The sequence below is a fragment of the Pygoscelis adeliae genome, unplaced genomic scaffold (assembly GCF_000699105.1).
Source record: "Pygoscelis adeliae isolate BGI_AS28 unplaced genomic scaffold, ASM69910v1 Scaffold160, whole genome shotgun sequence".
Taxonomy (NCBI): domain Eukaryota; kingdom Metazoa; phylum Chordata; class Aves; order Sphenisciformes; family Spheniscidae; genus Pygoscelis; species Pygoscelis adeliae.
This window is the reverse complement of record NW_008824035.1, coordinates 9,269,090-9,279,824: the sequence shown is the minus strand read 5'-3', so window position 1 is coordinate 9,279,824 and position 10,735 is coordinate 9,269,090. Positions and strand designations below refer to the sequence as shown.

The 10,735-nt window shown below is 44.0% G+C and overlaps 1 protein-coding gene across 2 annotated transcripts; it reads right to left on the bottom strand.

Moving 5' to 3' along the window:
- Positions 1 to 947: 947 nt before the first annotated feature.
- CHRNA1 (cholinergic receptor, nicotinic, alpha 1 (muscle)) lies at positions 948 to 10,440 on the bottom strand. 2 transcript variants are annotated; one of them, XM_009332599.1, is made up of 10 exons: positions 10,326 to 10,440; positions 8,254 to 8,399; positions 8,070 to 8,114; positions 7,967 to 7,981; positions 7,524 to 7,633; positions 7,089 to 7,284; positions 6,258 to 6,495; positions 4,881 to 5,104; positions 3,370 to 3,609; positions 948 to 1,356 (listed from the first exon to the last, which is right to left on the bottom strand). In XM_009332599.1, exons 1-10 carry the CDS (start codon positions 10,363 to 10,365, stop codon positions 1,225 to 1,227), a joined length of 1,386 nt encoding a protein of 461 aa, XP_009330874.1. In that variant the 5' UTR covers positions 10,366 to 10,440; the 3' UTR covers positions 948 to 1,224. The 2 variants fall into 2 exon arrangements, with proteins under 2 accessions (XP_009330874.1, XP_009330885.1); XM_009332610.1 differs by lacking the exon at positions 7,967 to 7,981.
- Positions 10,441 to 10,735: the final 295 nt, after the last annotated feature.

Genomic DNA, 10,735 nt, shown 5'->3' with positions numbered 1-10,735 from the left:
TGAGCTGCTGCTCAACATTTGAGTAAAGTTTGGGTAATTATTTGCGTTGCTCAGGCGAGGAGGTGTTCTGTCATTTTGTCATACGTAAGTAAAACTGAGATCCACACTTTCCGTAGGAATGATCTTTGTGATGCTGTGCCTGGCTTTAATGGTCATGATCTATTTCAGGGCAGGGGACAGTTTTCAGGGAACAGAGAGAATTGCGTTTAAGATGTCATACTGAGCACCCCCAAATTTGAAGCTGCCCCCACATTAGTCATCACTCAGAATGAAGAGTGGAAACCAACCTTCCCAGGGCAGAGTAGGCTGAGTATAGAGATTATCCTGTGGATACCCTCCTTTCCCCTCTGGCCTAAACTTTTCCCTTAGGATGCAATTGCAGAACATAGCTGTTGACAACTGAAAATCCTGAGCATTAATACATAATGAATGAATGGCTTCTTATAATGAGTATTGGCAGGTAAAAATAAGAGGGCAGTGACTGCAACATAGTCACTGGGATGCCTGATGGTCACAGAGCCGGGCTCAGTGAAAAAACAGGGCAAAAAATCCTCCTCTACAAGTCCTTTACCATGGGACTTGATAGCAAAAAATACCTGTGGGACCCAACCAGCTGAGTCTGGATCCTTCCCACAGTAAGGGACAGTCCCTCCTCTTTGCTGCATCAAGAGTTTCTACAGGTAGAGTCACATATGACAGTTAGCAGTTTCAGATTTGTGCGTGAAAATCAAGTGCTTAAGCATGGAGTTTGAGATATTTCTGCTGGTTACATCTAGTGTTACAAGAGAAGTCATTTGTGACTCCGCCAATACAAAAACCACAGAGCAGATATTGAAACCAGCTTGAACGCTAAAGTTGGATACAGATTTACAGCTCAGCTAAAGCTTATTACACTGCTATTGATTTCAGTAGAATTGTATCTGTGGGTTACAAAGTCAGACAGTCTTATTAATACATTAACATTTTTAATAAATGGTAAAACGGATCAAAACCTGGCTGACAGCCATTCAGTCTACCAGTAATGCAAGTGTTTCTTTTTGGCAAGGAAATGCCACCAAGCAGCAGCCCAGAAGTGCTAAGTATGGAGCCTTACGTTTTATTATCCCTGCTCTTTCCCAGCAGGGACCGATTCCTGTCTGTGAAACTTTCGGAGGCTGGCCAGGTTCTGACGGTTAAGATGCTTTCAGATGCTGACCAGGGTAGCAAATAGTTTCCAGTTGATGTTCATCCTTGCTGATTTAATTCAATAAGGCGACCAGCAAATACAGCTAATGTTCCTATAATACAAACTAGCATAAATATGCCAAGGAGAAGATGATCAACCACCATCGCAACAAACTTCCATTCTTCTGCAGCCTGGGAAAGAAACAAAGGAGATGGTAAAATCTCTGCAGAGCCACGTTTGTTATGGGCATTCTTGTAATTTACTGTCTTGAACAGTGGAAAGGCTCTTCCTTAAGTTCCACTATTATTATGCAAAAAGTACTCATTTTCTTCTCAAAAGCAGGTCAGTGGTTCAGAAAGCCTAAGCAACCTAGAAATGCAAGTTTCAAGGCTAAACTGTTTAGAAACCCTGGCAATTTGGTGAACAATTTCATTAAAAAGAAATGTTGAAAAGCTTAATTTTTAGGCAAATCGTTGCTTTTGAAAGAGAGTTTAAAACATTGAAAGCAAAATGCTTAGTTTGGCCCAACTGGCTTTTGTTTTTCTATTGCTTTTTCATTCTCACGGGATATCTAAGCAATTTCCATTAATTTAGCTCTAGTCCCTGCTTTCCATCCCTACTATACACTCTAAGGTCTGGGAAAACCTTCTTGGTAGCTCCCTTAGTCTTTTTTCCAGTTGTGGGACACCGTGAACCATTTGCTTTGCGACTGCCTTTTCACTAGACGCTTTTGGTGGGAACGCAGCACCGTAAGAGCGAGCAGAGTGTGAGGTGCTAAGTGCAGCAGGGCTCAGGATTTCCAGCCCTGGAACTCTGCCTTACGGAATGACACGTACTGGCCTAAGGCACCCTCTACTTTTGCCTTAGTTGCCCCACAAGTAGAAGAGGCTGTTGTAATTTATCTAGAGGACACCGATAATCAATACTGTTTTGAGGTGGTCCATAATTGAATGCAATGAGGTGGCAGCCTTCAGAAGCCACAACCTTCCGTTTATTTGGGGAACTTGACTTTTGAAGCCCTCTGGAAGTGATATCAACAGTGCCCAGACGACACAAGCAGCTGGGCTCCACTTCCGAAGGGAGCACTTGCCAGTAACCTGAAGACCCTCCTTGTAAGTCTAGGAGGAAGTGAAGCCCAGAGATGCTGAAGCCACGCCAGCCCTGCCGAGGGCAACACTTTATCTGCAGAGAGGCATAGGAGTCATGGGGAATATGAGACTACAGCCAGAGCCATTCCACATGCTCCAGGAATTTGGTCACAGGAACAAATGCCATGGTGTAAATTCTGCCCGTGGGAAGGAGGCGCCTCCTTCTCAAGAGCAGGGGACAAATTATTGTCCCAGAGAGCTCTCCCCCCATCTTCAGGCTAGCAGCAGGGGACAAATTATTGTCCCAGAGAGCTCTCCCCCCATCTTCAGGTTAGCCTGCAGCTGAGCAGGAAAGGTCTATGATCATTTAGACAGATGAAGTACTGGTACGGAATTATCCATGCAAAAAGCTGTGTGAGCTGTGATAACTGAAATAAAAGAGGGGGTTAACTGTGTTGAATGTGCTAGGAGGAGGCAGAGCTAGGTTTTCCTGGGGAACACTGCCATATGTGACTCTACACGCATTTATCCTTCCTTTGGCTTGCAATGTGGAAAAAGTCAGTAATCTGAGTAGCTCATGACGTGCTTCACTTGCAGGGACTACTTGTAGCATTCAGGAATAAAACAAAACCTTATTGAAAACAGAATTATCATTTGTAAGTTACATTTAACACTTCTCAGATAAAACTGCTAGCCTTTTGGAGGCCGGCTTGCTTCCTGGCTTTTCAAAAGTGACAGGAGATTGTTTACCACAGGGGGAAGACGCCTGAGTGGGAGACAGGAGGAATGTGTTTTGGAACTTGCTTACAGCTCTTGAAACGTCTTTGCTACTCACAGACACTCCATCTCTATGGCTTCATGTACCACATTTAGAAAACCTTAGCACTGCCACTTTTTTTCTTTTTTTTTTTTTGGACCAAGATTCGATTGCCATCTGTGACTATTGTCTGTCACTTCTTGTTGACTGCATCAAGGGGAGAAGACTCTCCCCTGCTAAAGCCAAAACAGGGTTTGGAGTGTTTTTATGAGGTGTGGATATTTTGCCAAAAAAAAAAAAAAAAAAGAAAAGTAGCAATTTGAAAGCAAGAAATGAATCATGCACAAAAAATGCCTTACATTACTGGCTTCTTGGTCTGATTTCATTGTTTCCGCAATGTATTTGATTCCCTCTATAGCATTTTTCACATCTGGATTTTTGGTAAGCGGGGAGTAGAAGTTGACAGGCACAGAACCTGGCTTCCCAGAAATTTCAGAAATATCAATGTCTTCTGCAAAAATATTTTTGTCTTCTTTATCCCTGGACGGTCGTTTCATTGTAGAGAAAAACATGATGTTTGGGATTGTGTCAATAAAGATCTGAAAACAAAGAGGGAGAAGAAGACAGTTGCTGGTCGGCGGGGCTGTGTTACAGATGCAGCTGTGTACTGAACAAAGGCGAGCCTCTCCGGTCCCAAATCGCTTCCCGCGCTGGATCAGCTACAGATTCCCTCTCGGAGCATGTCACAGCCTGCGCCTTAGTCACACTGGGGCTTTTGTCAGCCTTATGTCCCAGGGCAGATGGAGTCACCCACAGGCCTGTCACATTTTCTGGAAACCATTTCCCCCTGCCATATAGCCAACATCTACACATGAAGGGGGATGCTACGTCCCAGAGCAGACCCTCATCTAATTTGGAACATATTGCTTACGAATCTGGCTTGAAGAATAGACTACAAAGGATCTCTTTTGGCTACTTATGTTTGACTTTGCTATTACAAATGTTTGTTATACATGCATATATGGTTTACAATAAGTTTCCTTTGGAATAACGGAGGCTTGCTGCCAGAGTAATTTTAAGGGCATGCAGTGTTTGCCTGTTGAAATCTCTCTTCTGCAGGGATTGTTCATGCTGCAGAGTGAATCTGATGTAAGCTGTAGCCTTAAAAGTATAATTAGAAATACAGAGAACAATCTCCTATTCATGTCATGGTTTAATATGAACCCAGGCAGGCTTAAAAAAAAGCAAGAATAACTGAATGGATCCACTTTGGTACTGTCTCCCTGGCAAAGGACTTGTAGTGACAGACATCCATTTTTTTTCTGCATCTCGTGGTTACCATTGACACTAGTGTGCAAGGATCTCCTTGCTTCCCAAGGACTGCAGAGTGACTGTGTTTATTGGAAAAGTACAGAGAAGATCATGGCTTTTGCTAAACTCTTTTTCAAAATGGGATGCTGAACGCAGGTATCCCCAATGGCCTTTGTGCTCTGCACTCACATGGGCTGGTGAACTTGGCCACTGGCAGGCAGCAATGTTTTGCAGTCAGATGGAAAATTAGACCAGGAAATGTAATTTGAGTCCAGCTGGCCCATTTTCTTTTCCCTGTACCTTCAGCTGCCCATGTTTTGCCTCATCTGTTCCCTGCAAGACTCTACCCCAGTAGACAACTTTGTTACTTAAAGGAGCACCTTAGCAGTCTTGCTGACTTTATGCACAGCTAAGTAGTAAACACTGGCTCTTGTGCCTAGAGAGATTTAATGTGATGCATTTACTTCCCCAATTCTTGTTGACTTTTATTAGAAAACCTGCCAATAAAATATGGAGTGCTCACTGGAAACCAGGAAACGTGCAAAGCCATATAGCTCACCTTTCTGACCCAGTGCGGCATGGTGTGAGTGCTTGGGGAGCGGTGGTGGGTGTTGATGACGATGACCGTGATGATGATTGAAGCGATGACAAACACCATTGTAAACAACATATATTTGCCTATCAGAGGCACCGCACTGGAGGTGGAGGGAATCAGCTCCACGATGACCAGAAGGAACACAGTCAAAGACAGCAGGACAGAGATGCTGAGAGTCATTTTCTCACCTGCCATGCAAAAAACACAAAACAAAACACCAAACCTACCAGAAACCCCCCCACTATTGCTGTTCCTATCATTCAGTACAGAGAGTATTTATTTGAGAAGATAGGATGTGGATGATGGCTATTCACACATGTACGTGTGTGCGCGCATCTGGAGTGCTATTATCTCTCCCAGCATCCAAAGCAGTAACCAGGCTGGCCAAACCTGAGAGGCTCTCAGCATCAGCTACAGCATTAAGGTGGGAATTACCAGGTATGCCTGGGCTGAGGTATGGGTGATGGATATGGAAAGCTTACTTGCCAGGCGCACTTCATGGGCTGTGCATTTTGAGTGATGAAGTATATGCACCTGATTAATGCTTGCTCCACAGCCTCCTGGAGGTTCGCTTGCCTTACTCCCTGGCAGGCTCATGCTGGGCTGAGTAGGCAGACAAAAATCACAACTGACACCAGTTGCTATTTGAGATCTTCCAGTATGTAGGATGTCAAAACCAAACCACAAAACATGATTCACACATCTTTTTTCTATCCACTTCAACTTTCTATAAAGTTTTCCACTGGAAAAAAATACATCAAGTATTTCATAGAAGAGGCTTAATGAAATTAAGCAGTATGAAAAGCTGACACAAGGTAAAATGAATGAAGCAGAGGAAATGGTTGCAGGGAGCAAGAGCTGCTCAGCAGGGACAAAGGAGGCCAGAAGAGCCCAGGATTGCTTGTTGTGTCACACGGGTAACTTCTGTGAACAGATAACAAGATCTCTGCTCTAACACTGTGCCAAAGGGCCTCACTCATCCTTTGTGTGCTCCCTTACTGCGTGATGTACTAACACACTAACTACCTACAAACATAGGTAAAATATACATAGGCAAAACATAACAATCAACTAGCTAGATCTTTCTTTTGCAGAAGTTAACTGGATAGTTAAGCAGTGACTTCTGTGGGAAATCAGCCCAATTTATTTATATCAATAGTTTCAGCTTTCAGCACTTACCCTTTATTTGCAGAATGTTTAGAGCCATTATTTTGAGTGGAAACGTCTGGTTTTAGTAAGCGCTGCCCTTTAAGTTGGCTGGTGATTTCAAATACTCAGAATTTCTCAGAAACTTGTTAGAAGAGCAATTTCTATGGGAGTAGAATGAGTAAATCCACATACCTGAATCTGTGGGTAGGTAAAAAACTAACCCAGTTAAAAAGGAGAAGAGCAGGCAGGGAATGATGACGTTCACGATGAAGTAGAGAGGCAGGCGCTGCATGAGGAAGTGGTAGGTGATATCCAGGTAGGGGGTGTCAGGGCAGCAAGCGTAGTAAACCCAGTGCTTCCAGCCACGGTAGTCCTTCATCACCCACTCCCCACTCTCCATGAAGTTACTCAGATCTGGACGATCACTCTCCTGACATAAAAAAATACAAATTCTTAATATTAGATGTTCTGAACAAAATCAAAACTTGGTAGTTGCTCAGGAACAGGATTCCCAATAACTCAGGCACTTCATGCATTTTTGTGAGCAAACCACTCTTGTGTATGTTGTTTTAGAATATCATCCTCTACACAGCATTCAACTGAATATTTTACAGAAACAGTCAGGGATAGTTGACTAAAGAGAGACTGATTAAATATTTACAGATAGGAGACATACCTCAGGGGGCGGGGAAAAAAAAGAGCAAAAAAAACCCCCCCCTTCAAAAAAAAAAAAAAAAAAGAAAACAAAAGCAGAACAGGCAGCACCATAAGGAGTGGTGTGAAGCTGACAGAAGACAGACAGGCAGGAGACTGTTAGGGCACAGGAATTATGCGTTTGCAGGATTTTAGAAGCCAAACCAGGAAATTTTGTGCTAGATCTACAAATAGGGTTTTTATATTTTACACGTAGTGCCTGCTTGTTTTTCAGTCAAACCAAGGTTATATTCCATTCTAAAACTGAGATTTCCCTAAAAACATATCCAGGTCTTTACTGCTTTTCCCAATTACAAGCTCCTTGCTTACCGGGTTAATAACAACCACTGTACCATCGTATGTCCAAGTTCCCAACTTCATACTGCAGTTCTGCTGGTCAAATGGGAAGTGCGTGACTATAATTTCACAGTAACTTTTAAAAATAGCTGGTGGTGTCCAGGTGATCAGGCCTGTGTGCTCCAGAAGGACTTTGGTGTATTTAACGATGGCAAAATCACCGTCTGCGCTGCAAAAAGGAACACGGACATTAACAGCAATATGGGCAGCGTAATTAACATGGTCACAAAAGGATTTCTCCAGCTGCGGATCATCTGGTCTCCCCAGTGCCATCGTGCCCGCTCCTGGAGAAACTTACTCTGCGGCATGCTATCCACTGGCCCAGATGTCGTGGGAAAGCAGCCCCACCATAGTGGTGCCACGAGGCAGAGCTACCCCTCCTCTCCCCAGGCAGCTGGCACCCCTTACTTGTTGTAAAGAACAAGGTCTGGCCGCCAGATATCATCTGAGGGGATGCGGATTTTTTTCACACCGCCGTAGTCCTCTGGATTCCACTTGAGGTTGACGTCCGTCCATTGCTAAAGAGGAAGGATTTCAGCCACTAAGAGCCTCTTCCAGCACTTCTGGGGGTATTTTTGGTACTTCCTAGAAACATGCACCTCCCTTCCTTTGGGACATGCAGGAAAGCATAAACATACGCTAGTGGGACCCCCAGCTAATTTTTTACATTAACTTAAATTTTGGTTTAAGAAGCTTATAAAAAAAAATAGAAAATAATATAAAAGATAAATATACCATAAATCTATTGTTTGAAATACAACAGAAAATGTTTTTTTTTTAAGGCTCTTAGTGTCTAGCGCATTTTGTTCTTGAGACCCGAGAAAGAAGAAATGCTCTGCTAGCTGACCCACCTGTCCAAGTTGCCCCTGAAAGTATAACAGAGTAGTTCATTCCTGGCTGTGTCCAGTGCATTTATTTGAATTGGATGAAATGGTTAGCAATATTTAGAGTTACCTGTTTCAGGCGTACGTTGGTTGTTACAATCTGATTTACTTCATCCTTGGAAAAAAAAAAAAGGATGCAGTAGCAGCAAACATCAGGATTAAAGGAGAAAAAATTGTATCCTCAGAAAAAGGACACCGTTTGGCACTATCACACAAGCCAGCAGTTCAACATGTACCACACATTCATACCGTACCACACTAATAAGTTGAATGAGCTGCAGCCCGACGGTGACAACGACGGCATCCCGATGGTCCTCCACTGGGCGCACCACCTTGTTGTAGTCCCTGAACAAGTCCTCGACGAGGCGAGTCTCATGTTCATAGCACAGGGCCAGCCCAGCTGCAGAACAGCAGGGGTGGCATCAGTGAGATGGGGCAGGGGACACGTTACAATGCCCTCAGTCTGAGGTGGGCATGAAGGAAATACTGTCAACAACAAGCTGCTGGCGGTGGGTGAACACCAAGTCCTCTGTGTGACTCCTCATTTCAGGCGTGCATTACGTGCATTGCAAATACCGTCAGCTGGGGTAACTACCTATCTGATCCAGAGGTCAGCTTAGGAGCAAGGCAACAACAGCCTCCAACCAGGAGATGAACAAAAACAAATAGCCATGATGGTGGACATCAGACTGATCATTAGGAATCTCCTCCAGGATCTCCCAACCTGCAACTGTGCTTACATGCAATACTTTGGACAGTTAAATGCAGAGAATACCCATAATCAGGGATTTCTGATGTCATCTTCTCCACCTTCAATTCCACAGACTTGCCTGTAACAGTAACTTTAAAGGACAGGGCCAAGCACAACAGTCGCTGAGGTGAAAGCACCATCCAGACTCCTTGCATCTGAAGTCTAAGCAGAGCAGGAGCACCTCTCCACAATGGGAGTTGCTCAGGTTGTGTTTGTGACCATTCACAATGCGGTCTCCTATTTCCCTCTCCTCAGGGAAGGTTTCAGCTTGTCCTTGGAGAGCTCTGCCCACAGACTGCTCAGCGTGACTCAGCAGCGCTACACGGAAGAGCCCTTGTAAGAAGAGCATCACGAGTGAAAATGGCAGGTAGCAGCTTTGTTTCAGTGCAGCTTTAGCAGTACACGTGCATGGCATAGTACTCCCAAGGGGTGAGTGCTCAGCTTCCCACCTCACAGAAAAACAGATGAACCCCATTTCCAGATCACCTGTTGCAGAACAAGCAGCCACATCATGTACCCAGACTGTAGCTGCTTCACTGTTACAGGGGAGCAAAGCAAATGGAAGGGGGGCTTGGGGATGTTTTTGTATGTACCCCCTTTCAAAGGTAGTGAGAGGGAACGGAACAGCTGAGCCTTGCCACAAGCATTTTTGGCAGATCCCATCCTTGCCTTCCCTTCTCTCAGTTTGAATCCCGGGCCATTGAAGTCAACAAGAATTTTGCTGCTGACTCCAACCTAAGCCAGGATTTCCCCTTGTTTCCTAACTGACTTTTCATCAGGTCCTTTTACATAGTTGAGCTGAGATGCCAAGGATTCTGTCTCGGCCTTGTCCTGCCATGAGATGGTATTAAAACACTTGGATGCCATTGAGAAAAGCTGTCTGCTGCAGACAAGCGCTGCTTGCTTCCCCTGCCAGGAAGCTGGGCTGGGGTGGGCAGGAGTCATCTTTCAATTTTTAAGTTATGATCGCAGCATCATATCTAAGTCAAGATCTTTGCTATGCTTTATTAATCCGATTAAAATCCTTCACATTGCTGCCTTCTGGTGTGGCTTGCAGGAATTTAGTATACTGCTTGAATTTGGTGAAAAATTTTTAAGATCATGAAATACTTATTCTTTTAAGGGACAGTTTAAAAAGAATTATCCTGGTACAACACATGCAGCTGCAAATCAATTCTGCTTCCTTGTCAGTAGTCCCACAACTTAATGAAATTTCTTGTAATGAATTTTTACATTTCAAGCCATGTTTACTAGTCCCTTTCACACATTTTGAAATACATGTAGCACTAGAGTAAATGGGAGCATGGCAAAAAGATAACAGAAAGAAAAACAATTAAACACAAAACCATCTCACTTCAAAATATCTGGTGTCTGAAATTACAAATACCTGAGCTGTTACCAAGGCACTCCAAAGCTCTCATTTAAATGATCCGGTGTGTTCATAAAACCTTATCAGCAGGACAGGCTGCTCCCAGAACATACATTTGCTCATACTGATGTATACGCAAAGCTCTGGTCCTGCACACTCAGGAAGGAGATGACCCCTGTTCAAGGAAATGGCTGGAACACCTTTACCTGTGGAGATGAGGAGTAGTACGCGATGGACCTTCATCATCCCAGCTCCCTCTTGCTGTAGTCATACAGATGGAGGCACACACAAAGCACCTTTAAGGTCTCTTCAGAGGAGGGCTGTGCTGCCTCCTGCTAGGGTGCTGGCAAAATATAACCACTGAGGTATTGATTTACAGCACCTGTTTTTGGGAATGACAGCTGAGGGCCATTGCGCTGCCGGGTTGGAAATGGAAGCACAATGTGTTTCACCAGTCAAGTATCTTCTGCGGTTTACAGAAGGTCATTTTTTCTAAGTGGCAATGTGATCTGTGACTTAATAAACAAATAAATATATAAATAAAGATAAGAAAGGATTATCTGTAGAGTAACTGAACATCTCGGTGAGATCTTGGAAACTTCCCGAGCTGGAGACC